Below are 21,524 nucleotides of genomic sequence, written 5' to 3' on the forward strand. Positions count from 1 at the left end.
CCACAACAAAAGCTAAGTTACTCTTTCCGCATAAAAACAACATTCCGGCAAAAAATATGGTTGGTAAGCTTTGAGCTCGTTGTCTTAACTGAAGACACCAATCATGTGACAAGCGCATAACATGTAACATATATTTTTGTATCGAACAAATGGCCAAAATAGGCTTCGCATTGTAGTCAGGACGCATACCTATCACACTTTTCCTAGATACCTAATCTCGGCTTTCAAAGATGTCTAATCAGTAAATTCTGCAGCTGACTTTTCACACAAGTGACCTGGTATAACAGGCTTGTCACAGACGTTGTGAAACAACGCTTTCGTTAAATATGTTGCAGGTTGCTCTGGTAACCCTCCTCTTGGCAGGTAATGACACATTTAGTTTAGTTTAATTCATGTGCTGTGTGTTTAACCATTCCCTGTGTGTTCAGCCATCCTGAGGCATGCACAAGCTCTTTTGTATAAGGTTATTTCATTCACCATATCACAGGAAATATGTGTGTCAATCGGTCCTCCTGAGAGGGTATGTAAGTCCCAAAACGTTCAAAGTAAATTTAAACTTACTATTTTTTTAACCGCAGTATATATGTCATTATAATTTATGGCTAGATTGTCTTAAATTGCTAATAGCTGAAGGGATGGTGTAAATCCAGTTAGGGTCCATGCAGGAAGCAAATGTATTGTAAGTCCCCATGGTCCCTAGTATGGTGATCTACCTTCAGTTGTTGGGAATCTATAGCCTGTTTTTTTATAATGTATTGTCTTTCATAGTTAAGATGCTTTAGACTTTAGTACTAATTTTACATTTTTAACTGTGCTATTCTAGTTATTTTACTTTCCTTTGCAGATAGGTAAGTATTTTATCTAAATTTGTTTCTATTGATTTATAGATTGACAACTTCCTTAGTCACGATATGGCTGAAATACAGCCGATGTGACTTTAAATTTTAACTGACTCACTGGGTGTCAATCGGCAAAAGAATTTTTCATGTATGCATGTTTATGATATTACTGCTTCGTATCCATAGAACTATTCTAATGTAAATGAGATATCCCTTATTTGTAAAAGTAGGGTCCGATGGCGCCCTGCAGTTTGCCTCCTACTACCAGGACCACATGGTTCTACAGAGAGGTCCTCAACAAGCTGTCATCTGGGGACATGCCACAAAACTTGGAGACACTGTCACAGTGGCCATCGCTGGACACGGCTCAGTCACAGGTGTGGTCACCAAAGATGCTGCAGGACATGGAATGTGGAAGGTCAAGCTTCCGGCTATGACAGACAAGGGTCCTTTCACAGTGTCTGCCAAGTCGAGTGAGGGAACAGTGATGATCAAGGACGTCCTTTTCGGGGATGTATGGCTCTGTGGAGGACAAAGTAATATGGGTTTTCCAGCTGGACATGTAAGTCGTTAATAACCGCACATTTTGAGTTTGGATGAATAAAATATAATCATTTATATCCTGTATTTCTCTTGCCCACCCTCAGCCGAACCCTCTTTGCTGCGTTAATCTGGCAATATCAACAATTCTGAGCCGCAGTGTTATGCATTGTGCGGCTGATATACACAAAGAATTTACTTAAGCACCCCCTGTATTTTTGCGATGATACATTTTGTAGGTTTTCAACACGTACATAAAACTTTCGTAGTTTTTCTGGCCCTTATGATCCTTTGATTCATAAAAAACAGCAAAATGATTGGAATCTATATTTATTTTATGATGATAATTGCTCACTTTTTAAAAAAAAACAACAACAGATTTTCATGCAAAACGATGTCTCTACCAGTATTGCCCTGGAATGTTAGTATTGAATTTATTGGTGAATGTGAACATTCAAATGTCATTTTGCGTGTCTTACACGATTCAAGGTCTATACCGAGTGTAACCCCAATGTGACTGTATGACAGCCAGCACTCTCCTCTCCTTACCCCTTGTCAGCCTCCTGATCTTCTGAAGGGGCATTCTACGCAATTCCTCGCGTAAAGCAATTGGGCCAGGTTCTGTACAGGAGGGTCCATTTGTTGCACTCAACAACCAATCATGTCCCAGATATGTATCAAAGGGCTCTTTCAATCGTGAGATATGGCAGGGCGTGCCTAACTAAGCTTTTGTGTATATTAATTATTGTCCAAAGTAGGATAGTCACCCTTACTGTTTTTATAAGTAATATATAAACAATGTTCGAAAAGCTGACCGAGCCTGGCTGGCAAAATTGTCCTCTGGGAAGGAATCAGAGCTGGGCCTCTGGACATGTGAAAAAAAAGCACCCATACCCGTGTTACTAACATGTAGCTTGTAAAAATCAAGGTAATGTTTCTTGTTTCTATAATACATTTTATATTGGAATTTATTCATGCGATTTATTGCGCTTCATTCCAACATGGGGCGGTGGGGTAGCCTGGTGGTTATTGCATTCCCTCGTCACACTGTAGACAATGTGTGAAGCCCATTTCTGGTGTCCCCAGCCTTGATATTGCTAAAATATTGCTAAAAGCAGCATAAAACTAAACTAACTCTATCCAACATAGGTAATGAATGCAACAGCTGAACTAGAAGCATCACTGAAGTATACAGACATCAGAATCTTGCGCGTACGGGACATTCAGTCGACATCACCCCTTACAGAACTGCCAGGAAATGGAATATATACAAATTGGACACAACCAACAAAAGGTATTCGGTCAGTATAACTACTTTGAAAGAATTTACATATACTTCATCCACTGATGGCATGTATCTTTCATCACGTTATATGTTAGCATATTTACACTATCATATAGAAACACTCTGCAAGATATGGATAACAGACTATCATCAATTTTCCTACACAGTTGCTGTCAACACTTTCTCTGCTGTGTGCTGGTTGTACGGCGAGTATCTCTACAATGACAGAAAGTATCCCATTGGTTTGATCGAGTCCCGCTGGGGAGGAACGCCAATTGAAGCCTGGTCTTCTCCTGATGCCCTGGCAACTTGCTCCCATGTTACCAAACGGTAACATTGCATTGCTACGATGTTTTACTGATATTTACTTTAAATGGTATTGCTCACCAGTCTGTAAATCGTAAATCGTATTTACAAAAATAACGTAAATCTGTGGATGTTTCGTATATTTTCCCATTAACCAGTTTTGCAACCATATTTTACAGAGGTCCACATACAGCCTCTGTTCTATGGAACGCAATGATCAACCCTCTCCTTGACCTTACCATTTATGGGACCATCTGGTATCAAGGTATACATATCCAACCGCCACCTAAACTTCAAATTTGTAGATCCGATAAAAACGTTGTTTTCGGTGTATTAAGTTTCATACTGGTTCATCTGGTTGGAGGCGAGATCAAAAGAACATACATTATCTAACAGGCAGTTGTTGCATGAACAGTAAGAGCATGGCAGTGGCAAAGTAATTTACGCACAAGTCATTCCAGTCTAATGCCTGGTCTTATCACAAAAGGTGACAAGCGTTCATATCTGGTCAAAAGAGTAATCTGGTAATATTCTATGACGCCAAGGGGCGGTGGGGTAGCCTAATGGTTAAAGCGTTGGCTCGTAACGCCGAAGACCTGGGTTCGAATCCCCACATGGGCACAATGTGTGAAGCCCATTTCTGGTGTTCCCCGCCATGATGTTGCTGGAATATTGCGGCGTAAACCCAAACTCAGTCAGTCAGTCTATGACGCCAATGCCGTTCAAATATCTCACCAACTGCAGCGCAGTTGTTTGCTCGTAGCTGCACTTTGGCTGAATGTGTCTGGAAGTTTCCGAGGTGTACTACACTCCTTCGAGGCTTCATGATGCAAGAGGATGCACCTAAATCACTTTAATTTCAATCTGAATAATATGGCCATTGAACAAGATTGATTCTTGAAGTGAATTGCTTTCTCAACAAAAATCATTCTTGGCTTAACCATCATATAACAGACAACAGGTCACCTCAAAATCTTTTCCTGGTAGTGGCTTAGCCTAGTGGTTTAATGCGTTCGCTGAAGACCGGGATTCGATTCAGCACATGGGTACAATGAGTGAAGCCCATTTCCGGTGTTCCCCGCCGTGATATCAGTTGAATATTGCTAAAAGCAGAGTAAAATTCACTCACACACGCACTCTGTCCACATTTCTTAACGAATGGTAATTTGATCTTCCAAGTTCCGCATTTTGGGAAGATGTCATCATTGTGTACGTCCAAACATATAAAATTGAAAAATGTTTCTTGCATGTTCTAATAACGCTGACCATGCTGACAAGTCAACTGATCGTACGTTTTGTTCCAGGTGAGTCCAACGCTGGTCATTTTGATCAGTATTCGTGTCAGTTCCAGGCAATGATCAACGACTGGCGACAGAGGTTTCACGAGGCCTCACTTGGCGAAACAAGAGCTACCTTCCCGTTTGGGTTTGTCCAGGTGAAATAGAAATTAGAAATAATGTTGAATCATTTTAATGTTCTGTTTATTTCACTTAAAACGTCATACGTATGTCACTAAGGTCCCTTGGTTTATATTCCCCACACATGGACAATGAGTAAAGCTCATTTACTATAAAACCTGGGTTAAAATTGGTTTTCAGCAACCCATGCTGGTCAGGATAGCATGTCGTATCCGAAGTACGGAGATCGTTGCTCACGATGTTGATCACTGGATGGTCAGATCCAGACTCGATTGTTAAGAGACAGCCGCCATAAAACTGCAATGTTGCTGGACGTGACGTTAAACAACAGACCAACACACCATATATAACATGAAGCAAACTTATGTTCTATTTAGTAAACAGTACAACACCAACATATTCCATTCACTTGACATATACATGAGGATAAACGTATACAGAGTACGTTCCATGACTGTAATACGTATTGAACGGTTGTTTTTCAGCTCGCTGGTTATCATCATAGTGCTTCAAAGTTGATCAGCTTCGCTGGACTAAGGTGGGCCCAGACAGCTAGACATGGCATCGTTCCAAATCAGGATTTGAAGAACGTCTTCATGGCGGTAGCTATGGATCTTCCTGACTACCATTCGCCATACGGAAGGTATGCAACAGTTTATGATCGTCTGGTCCGGATAACTCTCCTTTTGAAATGATGTAAGCGACGGTCCGACTGCTCGCTTCCGATCTGGTTCATGGCTTATTGTGCGCCGCAACAATTTGCTACATGTAAAGACAGAACCCAACCCGCGTGTTGCCCTGTTGCACATTCATTGACACGAAATACCTTTAACTGACACGTTGTTTCAGTGATCATTAGTTTAGAACATCATCATTTGTGTAAACTCCCATGTCAATACGAATTGACATTGAGAATTGAGTTAAAGAGATAAACGCAATGTATTGCATTTCCTACATCAGAACACGAAGCATCGTAAGTCTTGGGTAACATTGTGCTCAGCAATGAAAACTTTATTTATCATCAATTATCTTATTTCCAACGGCCTTTCGTTAACTATTGCCGCATTCAAATCTGACAAATCTTTCCCATACAACTACAAAACTCAATGTAATGAACAAAATTGCAGTATAATTTAACAGTTCCTCATACATCTGATTTAATTGTGTTTTTAAATTCTGACAATATCATTTTAAAATATATTGAATGTTCAATGCCTCTATCATTCAAAGCTGTTAGTTTGCTCCAGCATAGATGCCTGTAATCTCATTTTGAAATAAAAGATTTACCCCGAATATTCTATCCCTTATAACATATGTCCATCAATCAGTGCTATGAGTTATTATAAATGTTAATTTATTGATCCATTTCTTACAAAATTCTGATACCAATTAAAGTTCTCAGATTAATTAGCAATTTTGAGAGATTTTTTCCCCAGAGGATGTGTGTGATGCATAAATAGGTCAAATGTCATATTATCTACTTGTTTTGGTAACATGTAGTTGACTATATCTACTATCTACCTAAAGCTTTATATCCTGGTTTTCAATCAACAGTACCAGTACAGTATGTCTGTTTATAAAGAATTAAAATTCAATTGAACATTTATTTAAAATGAAATATTGTTTATTATTTTTGTTGTTTATTGCATCATTGTTCAGTATTTAAATTAGTACAGCCTCACCTTTGTCTGAACAAATATGATCTTATTGTATTCAAAAAAAATTCAAAATTCCCATTTAAATATATATCATGAATTGATCATATATGAATTGTGATTTCCACTCAATTTTGAAATCGTAAATTGAGCATTATATTACATGTAGTAAACGATGGACATACTTCGCCTGTGACTGTTTATTTACGATTTCCTGAACATTGTTTCTCACCTCTCTTCTGCCAAATGTGTGCGTTGTCAAAAATCCAAATATATACGGGCCGAAGAAATTCACCCGCGTACTGAATTGCATGCACATTGCCTACTCGGCGTAAATACGAGTACGTATGCAATGAAAATTCGCTTCAGGTTCAAAAGTGTGATATTTAAACATCAGGTGCAAAACTTAAATTACCGATTGCAAAACGTCACTAAAGTTACAACACATCAACTGATGCCACCGTTTCGCGTCGAACGGCATTAGGTGATTCATTATTGCAATATAAAAAGTTATGGTCATCGATGTTTTAGAACCTGACACAAGGTATCTCATCGTTTGAGGGAAAATATATACTGTCCATACACCAACCATGGTAAAGGCTATACTGGCTAACTGTCTCAGTAACACCTATAGCTCACATCGCGTATATGAAATGCACTGTTAGTTAATGGTATGAGCTTCCGATTCACGGAACAAATGTTTCAGGACATGACACAAGGTATGTCATCGTTTAAGAGAAAATATATAATGTCCATACACCAACATGAACGTTATCAATAATGGTAAAGGCTATACTGCTTAACTATCTCAGTAACATCAGCAGGTCGCATCGCGTATATGACATGCACGATTAACTTATGGTTGGACCATCCGATTCCGCGCACCGCCCGGAGAGCGGAAGGTCGCGAGTTCGATCCCCGACCGCGTCATACCAAACGACGTTAAAATATGGTACTTGTTGGTCCCTACCTGGCGCTCGGCATTAATGGGTACAACAAGGACTGGTCGGCTCGGAGTCAGTATAATGTGTCTGAGTGGGGTATTCATGCTTTACTGCGGCATGGTATCTCATTGGGCTAGCACTATAAAACCAGCTTAAGTCTGGGCTAGTACAAGCAGGCGCTCATACACATACACACGCATGCACGTCGTCATATGAGCGAAATATTCTCAAGTACGACGTTAACCCCAAATTTCACCTCACCCCACCTAATACGATGGGGTACAGCATAAATATATTTTTACAATTTCTCAGAGCTTTTTGATATTTAAACTTAAGAGTTTCGTATTATTTATTTGATGAACCATTTGGTAGTTTTAAGCTTTATTCATTCAGCATCCATCCTCGGTACAAACAGGACGTTGCCAAGCGACTAGTTCTGGCCGCACGAGGAGTAGCGTACAAAGAACCAGGAGTAAAGTACCAGGGTCCGTTTCCCAAGACTGTGGCAAACAATAAGGCTCACCACACAATCAACGTCCTCTACAGCTATGGTCCCATAATGGTCAAATCCAGCAAGGGGTTTGACGTAGGTTACACACAAAAAATTAATACAATCGGCATCATTGTCAGTCTAACAAGGTATAGCAAGATTTTAAAACGTGTCATATCAGTAACATCTGTCTTCAATACAATGAAAAGAGCTAGAGGTTAAACATTTTTGTTAATAGCTTTAAGGTAAGAAGCGTTTAAGCTAAGCAAAATATTGTTCAGACAAATAGATTCAAAATGTAAACAAAGTTTGGTCATTGGTTATAAAGACTTAGTGACTCCTTATCCTGTTCCTCGAAGCTAGTTGCTCTTGTTATGACGACCTATTCATGAACAATTTTGATTAATTATTCCAAACAGGCGTGCTGCTCAACTGCTACAACGTGTGGTGCTCACGACACCTGGGTGGCTGCACCGATCCCAATCCCACCAGGACAATGAAGTTGTCCTCTCTACCACAGCATGCACTCACAACGTTGTTGGTTTGCGATACGCCTGGAGAGAAGGTCCCTGTGATTACAAGAAGTGTGCCATATATGGGAATGACACGTCACTTCCGGCTCCCCCCATTTATTCATACTGACAATTTCGAAGCTGGAATAATTGTTGGTTAATAAATCTAATAACAATCGAATTTTGCTTTTGTGCGTTAATGTGTCATGGACAATGAGGAAAGGTCAAGTAGAAAATAGCTGACACAGTTGGAATAATCGAAGCTCAAGGTTGGCACTCCCACCAAGTGTAAAAATTGAGACCCCAGTCTATATTTCTCAAAGTTTGCCAAGAATCACTGGTAATCCGTCAAATTGAATCTGTTGAAATTTGAAGACATGTTTAAAATGAATAATACCATTTTGTCATGTTCCTAACAATGACAACAAACAACTTGTGACCGATAATGTGTCAGATCACCCATCAAAATGAGAGCATCTAACCAAAACCAAAACTGAAAATTCATTGTCCAGAAAAAAAGTCACGACAGATTGTATGATATTAACGTGATGCGATCACATCTTGCTACCACGTTGTTACCATATCAGTGTCAGACTGCCCCCTTCCATAAGAGAATAGCCAAGTTCCTGTAGATTTGCCAAGAGGACTTGCGTTTTCAGTGGGCAGTCTGCAGCTCGTTCCACCTGTGTGGGCGTGAACTGAGAGGTTTATGGATATGGAGCCTGTCGGTTAGGACATATGATTTCCCTCTGATAGGAACTGGATGTCTGGGTAGAAGTAGACTGCGATGCTAGAATCATGCAATGTCCAACATTGTCATTTGTCAAGAAATGTCTGCTCGTAATCATTTTCAAAGCTTCTTGTGGAATCTAAAATGTCTGGAAACACCAGTGACTGGTTGGCCAAAACAATGTGTCCTTAAATTACAATTTAATCAGACTAGTTAATATGAATTTAATTTGAACAGGCCGAAATGAGTTTTTAATGGTGTGACGGAATCATGATGCGATGGCCATGTAATTAAATTGAGTTAGGTGACGGTTGAATTTTAGTTACCTGTTTATAGAATTACAAACTTTACCTGATATATACAACACACACGACCTACATGTTTATGATTATCTATTCCTACATACAGACTCAATCCCAATGCATATCTGGTGTCCCCCGCCGTGATATTGTTAGAATAGTGCGAAAAGTGACGTAAAATCATACTCACACACTCATTTCGAAAGTGTACCAAAATCAGAAAGGCAACTGGGGAATTCCAAATGTGAATTGGGGTTGGGAAACGGGACGGTTGGAAGAGTGTTTCATGGCTACTATCGAAAGGCTCTTTACAGTAGCATTTCTTCCCTATATACTGCGCACACACTCGATGCAGTGGTCTTTCAGAGACCATTCCCTTGTAAAACAGAGCCCATGCCGATGTGATATAGCACTGTGCTTGTCACCAAATTCAGCTTTGACACTGAAATATATTGCGCCCAACACCTAAGGCTTGTTTTAAAACACTGTAAAATGCCTTGTTTTCATCACGAGCCTTTCGTCTCCCACGCGACTTCATCTTGTATGTAGAAGAGGTAGAATTACTGGTACTTGCAACAATTGTATCATGAACGTCGTATTTAAGACGGGTTCCCTGTAGTGACCACAACTAGAAGACACCAATCATGTGACAAACGCAAAACATGTAACATATATCTTTATCTAAATCGAAATCTTAAAAACAGGCTTCGCATTGTAGTCAGGACTCATATCTATCGCACGTTTCCTAGATACCAAATCTCGGCTTTCAAAGATGTCTAATCAGTAAATTCTACAGCTGACTTTTCACACAAGTGGCCTCATATAACAGGCTGCTCACAGACTGTGAAACAACGCTTTCGTTAAATATGTTGCAGGTTTTTCTGGTAACCCTCCTTTTAGCAGGTAATGACACATTTAGTTTAGTACATGCGCTATATGTTTAACCTGTGTGTTGCCTTGTAAATGCAATAAGGTTAACGTTATTTTATTCACCATTTCACAGGAAGTATGTATGTCAATCGGCAAAAAATGTTTCCATGATTGTGATTATGTTTATGATATTACTGCTTTGTATCCATAGAACTATTCTAATGTAATTGAGATATCCCTTATTTGTACATGTAGGGTCCGATGGCGCCCTGCAGTTTGCCTCCTACTACCAGGACCACATGGTTCTACAGAGAGGTCCTCAACAAGCTGTCATCTGGGGACATGCCACAAAACTTGGAGATACTGTCACAGTGGCCATCGCTGGACACGGCTCAGTCACAGGTGTGGTCAAGAAAGATTCTGCAGGACATGGAATGTGGAAGGTCAAGCTTCCGGCTATGACAGACAAAGGTCCTTTCACCGTGTCTGCCAAGTCAAGTGAGGGAACAGTGATGATCAAGGACGTCCTTTTCGGGGATGTATGGCTCTGTGGAGGACAAAGTAATATGGGTTTTCCAGCTGGACATGTAAGTCGTTAATAACTGGACACTTTGGGTTTGGATGAATCAGATAAAATCGTTTATATCTTTAACTTCTCTAACAAGTACTCACCGGAACCCCCTTTGCTGCGTCTATCTAACAATTTCAACAATTCGGGGTCGCGGTGTTACGCATTTTGTGGTTGATATTTATGACTGTCCAAAGCAGTATAGTCACACTTACTTTCTCCGGACCAATAAGAAATAAAAAGCTGGCCGAGCCTGGCTGGCGACATTGACGTCTGGGAAGGAGTCAAAGTTGGGCCTCGAGCTGAAAATTAGTACCAATACACGTGTTACGAATGTAATATTTCTTGGTTTTGGGGTAGCGGTGGGGAAGCCTAGTGGTTATTGCATTCGCTCGTCACGCCGAAAACAATGCATGAAGCCAATGTCTGGTGTCCCTGCTGTGATAATGCTGCAATATTGATAACAGCGGCGTAAAACTCTTTCCAACATAGGTAATGAATGCAACAGCTGAACTAGAAGCATCACTGAAGTACTCAGACATCAGGATCATGCGCGTACGAGACATTCAGTCGACATCACCCCTTACAGAACTGCCAGGAAATGGAATATATACAAAATGGACACAACCAACAAAAGGTATTGGACCAGCATAATTACTTATACGGTATAAAGAATTTAAATATATTTCATGCACTGATGACATGTATCGTCCATCGCTTTATATATTAGCGACACTATTATTAAAATGTTATTACCTATATATTGTCAATACTATTATATGAGTACACTTTGCAAGATATGAATGATAGTAGCATCAATTATCCTACACAGTTGCTGTCAACTCTTTCTCTGCCGTGTGCTGGTTGTACGGCGAGTATCTCTACAATGACAGAAAGTATCCCATTGGTTTGATCGAGTCCTGTTGGGGAGGAACGCCAATTGAAGCCTGGTCCTCTCCTGATGCCCTGGCAACTTGCTCCCATGTTACAAAACGGTAATATTGCATTGTTCCGATGTTTTATTGATATTAACTTTAAATGATGTTGCTAACCAAGATTTAAATATTGAATGTGCACATTTATTTACAAAAGGTAATGCATATGTGGAAGTTTCGTGTATGTTCCTATTAACCTGTTTTGTAATTTGTATTACAGAGGTCCACATGCAGCCTCTGTTCTATGGAACGCAATGATCAACCCTCTCCTTGACCTCACCATCTATGGGACCATCTGGTATCAAGGTATACATATCCAATCAACCACCCAAGCTTCTTACTTGTAGATCCAAAACAAACGTTGTATTCGATTGATTAATTTTCATACCATCTGGTTGGAGGCTAGATCAAAGGCACACACATTAGCATCTCCTTCAGTAAGAGCAGTGGCAAAGTAATGCCTGGTCTTATCGCTATAGATGACGAGCGTTTATATCTAGGCAAAGGAGTAATATTTTATGACGCCCCTGGCGTTCAAATATCCCCCCAGCTGCAGTCAGTTTGTCTGTTCGTAACTGCACTTGTTTGGCTGAATGTTTGTGGAAGTACTACAATCCTTTTTCGAGCCCTCATGGTGCAAGATGATGCAACTAAGTCACTTTAATTTCAATCTGAATAATATGACCATTGAACAAGATTTATTTACACAGTGAATTGCCCTCTCAACAAAAGACATTCGGGAATTAACAATCATATAACAGAAAACAGACCACAGACCACCTCCTAATTTTCTTGGGGTGGTGGGGTACCCTTGTGATTAAAGCGTACGCTGAAGGCCGGGGTTCGATTCAACACATAGGTGTGAAGCCCATTTTCGATGTTCCCCACCGTGATATCGCTGTAATATTGCTAAAAGCACTCACTCGCTCACTCACTCCAAATTTTCTTAACTGGATTTTCCTAGGTTCCGCTTGTCAGCACTTGAATTTAAACATGTTTGTTGCATGTTTTAATAACGCTGGCCATGCTGACAAGTAAATTGATCGTACGTTTTGTTCCAGGTGAGGCTAACGCTGGTCACTTTATCAGTATTCGTGTCAGTTCCAAGCAATGATCAACGACTGGCGACAGAGGTTTCACCAGGCCTCACTGGGCGAAACAAGCGCTACCTTCCCATTTGGGTTTGTTCAGGTGAAACAGAAATTAGAAATAATCTAGTATCGTTTTCATGTTCTATTTATATCACTTAATACGTCATACGTGTGCTTCTAAGCTACCTGGGGCCTGTGGGGTAGCCTTGTGGTTAAAGTGTTCGCTCGTCACGCCGGAGGCCCAGGAGTGCAATGTGTGAAGCCCATTTCTGGTGTCCCTCGCCGTGATATTGCTGGAATATTGCTAAAAGCGGCGTAAAAGCAAACTCACTCACTAAGCTATCTGGGTTTATATTCCCCGCACGTGTACAATGAGTGAAGCCCATTTGATATAAAAGTCTTCAGCAACCCATGCTTGTCATAAGATGTGACTAACAGGATCGGGTGGTCAGGGTCACTGACTTGGTTGACACATGTCATCTTATCCCAATTGCTTAGATCGATGCTCACGATATTGATCACTGGATAGTCAGGTCCAGACTCGATTATCTACAGACCCCCATATAACTGGAGTATTGCTGAGTGCAGCGTTAAACAACAAGCAAACACACAAATACAGACAACAACTCAAGCGTATGCTTTATTCAGGAAACAGGACAATATCAACATATTCCATTCTCTGAACATATACATGAAGATAAACGTATACAGAGGAAGTTCGCCAATATACATTCCATGACTGTGATACATATACTGAGTTGAACGTTTGCTTTTCAGCTGGCTGGTAATCATCAGAGTGCTACATCAGTGGGAGGCTTCCCAGGACTAAGATGGGCCCAGACAGGTAGACATGGCACCGTTCCAAATCGTGATTTGCAGAACGTCTTCATGGCGGTAGCTATGGATCTTCCTGACTACCATTCGCCATACGGAAGGTACGCAACGGTTTATAATCGCCTGGTGTCTGGTATTGTTTGTATCCTTTTGTTCCGAAGGACGATAACTCTCCTTTTAAAATGATACAAGCGACGGTCCAACTTCTCATTCCCGATCTGGTTCCCGACTCAATGCTGCGAAAACTTGCTCCCTGTTGTCCTTACACTGAAAATAGTCGTTACCAACAAAATACCTTTAACTGACATATGTTTATATCGATGATTGTTAGTTTAAAACTGCATCGTATGTTGAATTTCCAAGTGCAATACTAAGTGAAGCTGTGGGAGTTAACGGGGAAAACGCCATGTAAAGAGATTGAAACATAGTATGCATATGTTGGTTTTCATTTATATGACGAAAACCGGATGGTGGAAAGTACGCGTTATGTTAATTTAAACTAGTATAGCCTCTTCTGTGCCTAAAAAATATCTTTTTCTTCTATTTAAAATTTTCATATATATATACACTAAAGACAAAAGTCTGAAGATCCTTAGTACAGATATAATTTCTTCAATTCTAACCGGTTTCACACTGTCAATGTCATTATATTTACATTTATATACATGTATTTACATTTCAATTAATTTACACCTGAAATGTAAAGATTGCATAAATTAGCAACAAATATCAACCATTCATCCATACAATTGTTTTATACACTATGCACCATAAACCCTTACAGACAACGAATAGGTTTCAATGATTTCTACCCTATGTTGAAATCGTATTTTGAACATTGTATTATATGCAATAAATGATTTGACTATTTCCTGAACATTGTTTCTCTCTTATATACCTACTAAATAGGTGTTGTCAAAATTCCAAATATCTACGGGCCGACGAAATATGCACATTGCATACAAGACCTTCACATTACGCGTACCAGTTAACGGTCTCTGAGTATAACAGTAACACGTCAAGATGGCATCGTGCATACGTCATGCGTTGCCAGTTTAAGGTTGGATTCTCTCCGATTCAGCGCACCTAGGGGTTAGTAAATGGAAGTTAATTTGAAAAGATGGCCCATTCATTGGAAAAGAACAAAAACAAAATTAGCCTTATAACTGTAAAGTTGCAGAAATATTTTGAAGGGCCTGGATTCTTTACATGGTCAAATATTTTGGAAAATTTCCCGTAATGCGGTTCGCAAATGTCAATGAAAAACTGCATAAATATCAATTGTTCATAAACTGACATTTGATTGATTACGTGCCATCGAGATTGATTATTGATACACTAACTATTCTGTCAGAGATTGTTGTTACTTGAAATTCTAAAACAGTGGTACTTTGTCAGTTGATACACTATTTCATTGACCTATATCGAAAAAAATGAAATAAATTTACGTGATTTACGTATAGTGGATAATGCGTATTCTATCCCGATGGGATACAATATAAATACATTTTTACATCTTTTCTTTTTCTTGTCATTTGAACTTTAAAGTTACGTATTATTTCTATTTGATGAACCATATGGTAGATTTAAGCTTTATTCATTCAGCATCCATCCTCGGTACAAACAGGACGTTGCCACGCGACTGGTTCTGGCCGCACGTGGAGTAGCGTACAAGGAGCCAGGAGTAAAGTACCAGGGTCCGTTTCCCAAGACTGTGACAAACAATAAAGCCCACCACACAGCCAGCCTCATCTACAACTATGGCCCCATAATGGTCAAATCCAACAATGGGTTTGAGGTAGGGTGCACTTTTAAACTTATTGCAATCAATAACACTGTCAGGCTAACAAGGCTTAACACGAATTTCATTTTGTAACATCAGTTTAATTCCTGAACACAAAACAAGAGCTCGATTTTAAACATTTTCAATAAGAGCTTTAAGGTAAGAAGTGTTCACGTATTGTTCCTACAAATAGATTCATAATGTGAAAATAGTTTGGTGATGGTTATAGTTGCTCTTATAATGACGACCTATTCATGAACGATTTTGATTTGTTATTATTCGAAACAGGCGTGCTGCTCAACTGCTACAACGTGTGGTGCTCACGACACCTGGGTGGCTGCACCGATCCAATCCCACCAGGACAATGAAGTTGTCCTCTCTACCACAGCATGCACTCACAACGTCGTTGGTTTGCGATACGCCTGGAGGGAAAGTCCTTGTGAATACAAAAAGTGTGCCATATATGGAAAGGACACGTCACTTCCGGCTCCCCCATTTATGCATACTTACCATTTCGAAGCTGGAATAATTGTTGGTTAATAAATCTATTAACAACCGATTTTTCTTTGGTTAGTATATGTTATATGGACAATAAGGACTGTCCCGAATTGCGGAATAGTTGACACAGTTGGAATAATAAAAGCTAATTTCACTTCCAACGACTGTCAAAATGGGCTTTAACTATAGTCTACATATTTCAAAGATTGACATGAATCACCGCTAATCAATTTGCATCTTTGAAAAAAGCCAAAGCCCAAATTTACTTGGCTTGTTAAATGAACAAGAGTATTTGTCATATTACTACAAACAAACAATATGTGCCAATACCTGACAAAGATCACCCATCAAAATGAGAGTATCTGTCAAAAGCTGAAACTCACAGAAACAAATCAATTGGTCAAGGAAAGCTACTCTCGATAACTCGTATGTTATTGACGTGATGCGATCATTCCCTTTTCATGTTATCTGTCAGTGTCTTCATACAAAGGGTAAAATAACAGTAGTACTGATGCAGGAACAACCTCAAGTGTGGGAAACATCTTAGGAGCACTAGTTGTATCAAACCCTTCCGGACTGGAATCAGAGGAAATTCCTGATTCATTTTCACTATTCTCAAATTGGACACTTATGATGACTGGTTGAATGGTGGCAGAATCTAAACCTCTTTTTTAACCATTACTGATTCTCTGTTCCATATTCAACTTTCTGTACACAGTTTTGCCAGATTGCTGGTGTTATTTTACTTATAATTATGGTTTGCGTACTTCGTTTTGAACGTCCGGAGGTCTACTGTTACTTTACCCTCGTAACTTCACACGGAAAATCAAAACAAAATGATGATAGTTTGTTGAGTAACTTTTTTTATTTTGGAGACAAAAGTTATGGAACTTTTTTTCCAGAGTTGGTCTCTGTTTTCATTACATTCTGCGTTGAAATGAATGTTTGATCATGAACCGATTTGGATTTAGATTGTGATTCATCGGTATAATTTTGACGCAAACAGGCTATAGAACGTGCGATTTTCCTCTGATGGGGCCTGGATGCCTCAGTAGAAGTAGAAGGTGATGCTAGAGGTTTGCAATGTAGAACATTGTCAGTTGCTTTCAAGAAATGACTGCGTTGACCTTTTGTTTCTATGGAAATGAACACAGTGAGAAATCATTTTAGATCTTTCTTGTCAAAGTAGGGGCGGTAGGGTAGCCTAATGGTTAAAGCGTTGGCTCGTCACGCCGAAGACCCGGGTTCGAATCCCCACATGGGCACAATGTGTGAAGCCCATTTCTGGTGTCCCCCGCCGTGATGTTGCTGGAATATTGCTAAAAGCGGCGTAAACTCAGTCAGTCAGTCAGCCTTGTCAAAGTAGTATTTACTTTGCACTTTCTATTTCAAAGGGACATTGTAGCACTCATTGTGACGTTTAATGTGTTCCCATGAAATCACATGAAATCGTGGTCTAAAATGACCGAAAATAGCACGGCCTGATTGGCCAAAACAACATGTACTTAAAATACAATTTTGATTGATTTAGTCACACTAGTTAAATATTCTCAAAAGGAATTTGATTAAACATGCCGACATATAACTGAGGTGGTGTCACAGCATCATGATGCGATGGCTTGTCATTAATTTAATCAGATTAAATCAGTTTGTTTCTATACCAAGGGTCTGAGGTGAAATTAGGTTTTAGAGCGGGTGTCTTCCGACCGTGAAGCTATGATAATTGCATAAATTACACAATCTTGATGTCATAAAATGGTCATGTCCGATATATCCAGGTAAAGGAAATTATACATTGTCTGAAACAGCATACTGTTTATGTTAATCAACTTTCTAAATGAGCTTAGCGACATTTTAGTCATGTTTGCAGGTAGGCAAATCGTCATACCCTTTGAACTTTCTTTTGATTCTTCTTGTAACAGGAGCGGTGTGAGATCACCTGTGCGCAACAGACATGATTAGACATGTTACTTGCCATAGATACATTTTCCCACGTAATGGGGTAGCAGATGTTAGATTGTTGGATGTATGAGCATTATTGGCACGAGAAAGGCGGAAGAGGTGTTATAATTTTATTAACTTGTTTAAAAAAAGGCAATTTCTATATTAATTGCACACAAAATCATGTTCAGATCAAAGTATCACACACACACACACACACACACACACACACATATACACACATATATATATATATATATATATACATATATATATTACCTGCCATTCTGCCATTCATTCAAGTGGACAGGGCACACATTTGCAGGAAAGCGACTGCCACCAGTGTGTAAAATATCGAAACGCCCGCACCTGCACTACTAAGACTAAAGCTTAAACGAAGGTGGGTGGGTCGATATTGATGTACCGTATGCTATATTTGGGATTACGTTAGCTCAGTAGACTACATCTGGCCCCTGAAGCTTAAGTTTTTTACTCAAATTTCGAAGTTTGACAAGTTGAAACAGTGGGTCGAATATTAAAAAAGGGAAAACAACTTGTTATCTACCAAACTCAAATTGTCTACTATTTGGTTTAATATCGATTCATTCGTGGGAAATGCATTTTCCTGTGTTTTCTCAAATTTGAGTAAAAGTATAACTTAAGTCAAAACTCAGACTTAAGTTTGTTCGAGAAATCGGAGCCTGAACATACACCAGTACACCATACACAAGTACAATACCCTTTTAGAATGTTTACTTTGGAGCTCTATATGTGAAACAAGTACTGAGTATCATTTTCAGTGTGACTACTACAATCACATTCGATAACTGTATTTACCAACATAGTTTCGCCTTAATCCAAATATTTCTAAATTGAAAATGCTGTTGGCATACTCATGTAATAGTACCTAAAAAACTATGTAAATGCCTATATCCACATCCAAACATAACATTATAATTTATGTATATACCACACTGTTGTAAATGTAGGAATTGTATATTGGCGGATGGCCTTTATACAAATAACTTTTCTCTTTCATGTCTGTACGTTCGATAAAAGTTCTCTTTGTGAGAATAAAGCGGAGAGCTATTGCCAGCTTGGCCCTGTTTGTTTATTTGTTGTTTAACGCCGCACTCAACAATATTCCCGGCGGGAGTCTGTAAATAATCGAGTCTGGACCTGACAATCCAGTGATCAACACCATGAGCACAGATCTACGCAATTGGTATACGATGACATGTGTCAACCAAGTTAACGAGCCTGACCACCCGATCCCGTTAGCCGCCTCTTACGACAAGCATGGGTTGGTGAAGACCAATTCTAACCCGGATCTTCACGGGTTTGACAAGATGGGTGGGTAAAGTAACATTTCAGTGTTGAAACTGTACCAAATGAATTACCAGCAATATATGGTTGATGTTCACTAGCTTTGCAAGGTGATCTTTCGACGTGACCTGTGGCCTAACGATTAATTTAAACCGACTTTTCAATATCAGTAACTGTATGGAATGAATTTCTCCAAATATATGACAAATATTTATGAAATATATTCACACATATGAATAAAATATGTGTGGTATATAATAATAAATTGTGCACAGTCACGGTCACAGTCCGTCACCTATATTCAGCGTCAGAATGCATTGAACAAACACAGCACTGCGCTCAGCGACTGTCGTGGGGCTTATGGGCGTGTTTCTCTTGCGTAATACTTGTCAACTCAGGCTGACGGGGTAGCTCGAGTTTACTCGGGTGGTATGTCGGTTATATAGCCCATTTGGGCCGTTGACTTCGCCATTTTTGTCTCACAACAAGCTACGACGATGACGTATGTACCCGCTGTGCTGGCTCTGCTGTTGACGGCCACGCCATGTAAGTATTGTCGGTTATTTACCAAGTATGATTCATCGTATCCCAACGACAGTCTTAATATGATGAGTTGTGTTGCAGCTATTTTACGTTCATAACAAGAGCTAACCTGCACATATTGTTCACTTTGATGGAAGACGTAACCATTGGAATGCTTTTGGTCCACTATGATCATTCTCTGTGATTATCTGGGAATCGAAACCAACCACAGCAAAACCCACCATTGCAGCTATATGGAACAAACTCACAGAAAACTAGTTGCCCCGGGTTAGAATTGATCTTTAGTAATCCATGCTTGTCGTAAGAGGCGACTAACGGGATCTGGTGGTCAGGCTCGCAGATCGATGTTCATGCTGTTGATCACTGCATTGTCTGGTCCAGACTCGATTATTTACAGACCGCCGCCATATAGCTGGAATATTGGTGAGTGCGGCCTAAACCTAACCTCACACACTCAAGCATAAAAAACTGTGCGCCCAAGACAAGAGAATTTCAATTACATTTCCTGATGTATATCAACGTTTTCTTTTAAAGGCACTATAAACTATCACATTTATCATTCATGTTTAAACTGGAGGGTATTCTATTATTATTGTGTATTCTATTTTAACATCACTTGACCCAAAGTGCAATTGGGTAACCTCTGTGAACATATGCGAATGGTCGAGCTGACTAAACATTGGCGGTATAATATTGCATGATTTCCGAAATATGTTATACTATACATTTCCCAGCATGATGCAATTGAAAACGACACTTTCACCATTATCTATTGTTAAGATATCATAACTACAATCGTCATGATACTATTTCTTGTCGTTATTGCTCCTACTGCTACGAATATTATTACGTGTGCTAGGACTAACAGCGTGATGATTATTATTACAAACATTTGTTACTGTGTTTAACGTTTACACATGCCGATACCAATATCTCGAACGTATTAAGATCGGTTGAAAATTATAACGTGTGCCCCAAATTCTACGATCACACTCAATGTACACATCAAGCAATGAACGTGGTTGTTGAATAGGTTATAATATAAGTGCTTTGTCATGATTCACAATGAAGAGATGTGTTGGTAGGCACGCATCTGTTATTAACCAACACGAACAATTTAATATTTCATCAAGGCTTAACATGAAATGCTTATAAATGCAACAAATATATATCGTGTGAGACTGAGAGTATAAGGGCCGTATGAGTATCATACATGGGGATATTAGAAATGTGCAAGAAAACGTTTGATCAATCATATAATTTCATTGTTAAGGCCTCAAGCCCGCGTACACAATGAAGATATTTTGAACGCGAAGGCTACATATAGATATATATGTATAAATATGTACAATGTTTAAGATCGGATTTATGGCATATTTAATGTAATTGCTAAATGTTTACTATGATTTGCAGCACTTCAAACTGCAGCACTGTTATCAAACTATCTCCTGGATTAGCATAAGTATGAATAGTGAAAAAATGGTAAATATTTCGAACGAATATTACAATGTGTGGGACGTATCAATACGAAAGGAACTTCATTTTCAATAACAAGACAGTTGCATAAAGGACAAAACCGTAGTGTCTTATCGATACCCACTTTTCTCCCAATATTATATGAATAATTTGCAGTTCTCCAATCCTTAATAGAAATAGCATTTTCTTTATAGGGTTCCAATGTCAACAAACTCTTCAACATTAAGTGTAGTTTCAGTTCTGAGTAACTTGACACCTCAGTATACCGTGTTTGTGTAGAACAATCTTTATCCCTAATGCTAAATACATGTACATTTCCCTAATGCTAAATACATGTACATTTAAGAGCCAACTACACCTTGAGATTCCCAAACAAACCCATAACCAAAAGAAAATAATTATGTTCCTGATATTTGCTGCCTATGCTTTTCTTCAGACTGCATCTAGTTTAATCATCATATCGTACTACACGGATATCTCTCTTGGGACATACAAAGTTATCGAAACCAGAATTCCATAATCTGGTAAAGCCATCAACATGAATACAAAAGCGACCACGTTCCCCTAACACTGCAACATTTGTATCCTTTGAGCCACCTCCCCAATACAAATTCACAAAATTTCATTTGAATACGTTCTAC

The 21,524-nt window shown here is 39.2% G+C and overlaps 2 protein-coding genes and 1 pseudogene across 3 annotated transcripts in view; all 3 read left to right on the top strand.

Annotated features, from left to right (window-relative positions):
* Nucleotides 1–21,524, top strand: part of LOC124253554 — a 71,946-nt gene that overhangs the window by 38,939 nt on the left and 11,483 nt on the right. The gene's annotated exons all lie outside the window — the stretch shown is intronic.
* LOC124253562 (sialate O-acetylesterase-like) lies at nt 268–8,170 on the top strand. Of its 2 annotated transcripts, none has more exons than XM_046687364.1 (9): nt 268–363; nt 1,067–1,401; nt 2,529–2,673; nt 2,832–2,994; nt 3,150–3,235; nt 4,275–4,405; nt 4,874–5,031; nt 7,381–7,573; nt 7,897–8,170. In XM_046687364.1, the coding sequence occupies exons 1-9, from the start codon at nt 327–329 to the stop codon at nt 7,975–7,977; spliced, it is 1,329 nt and encodes a 442-aa protein (XP_046543320.1). In that variant the 5' UTR covers nt 268–326; the 3' UTR covers nt 7,978–8,170. The 2 variants fall into 2 exon arrangements, with proteins under 2 accessions (XP_046543320.1, XP_046543321.1); XM_046687365.1 differs by having other exon boundaries at nt 278–363; nt 1,070–1,401.
* On the top strand, nt 9,778–15,658 carry LOC124253559 (annotated as a pseudogene).

Source organism: Haliotis rubra, unplaced genomic scaffold, assembly GCF_003918875.1.
Source record: "Haliotis rubra isolate DU_JTF1 unplaced genomic scaffold, ASM391887v1 Scf544, whole genome shotgun sequence".
In the NCBI taxonomy this organism is placed as follows: domain Eukaryota; kingdom Metazoa; phylum Mollusca; class Gastropoda; order Lepetellida; family Haliotidae; genus Haliotis; species Haliotis rubra.

Bases quoted from the DNA above. Each gene is read 5' to 3' on its own strand.
- LOC124253562 (XM_046687364.1), top strand. From the start codon at position 327: ATGTTGCAGGTTGCTCTGGTAACCCTCCTCTTGGCAG. The intron at 3,236-4,274 runs GTATACATATCC...GTTTTGTTCCAG, and splicing joins TGGGACCATCTGGTATCAAG to GTGAGTCCAACGCTGGTCAT. The intron at 7,574-7,896 runs GTAGGTTACACA...TATTCCAAACAG, and splicing joins AATCCAGCAAGGGGTTTGAC to GCGTGCTGCTCAACTGCTAC.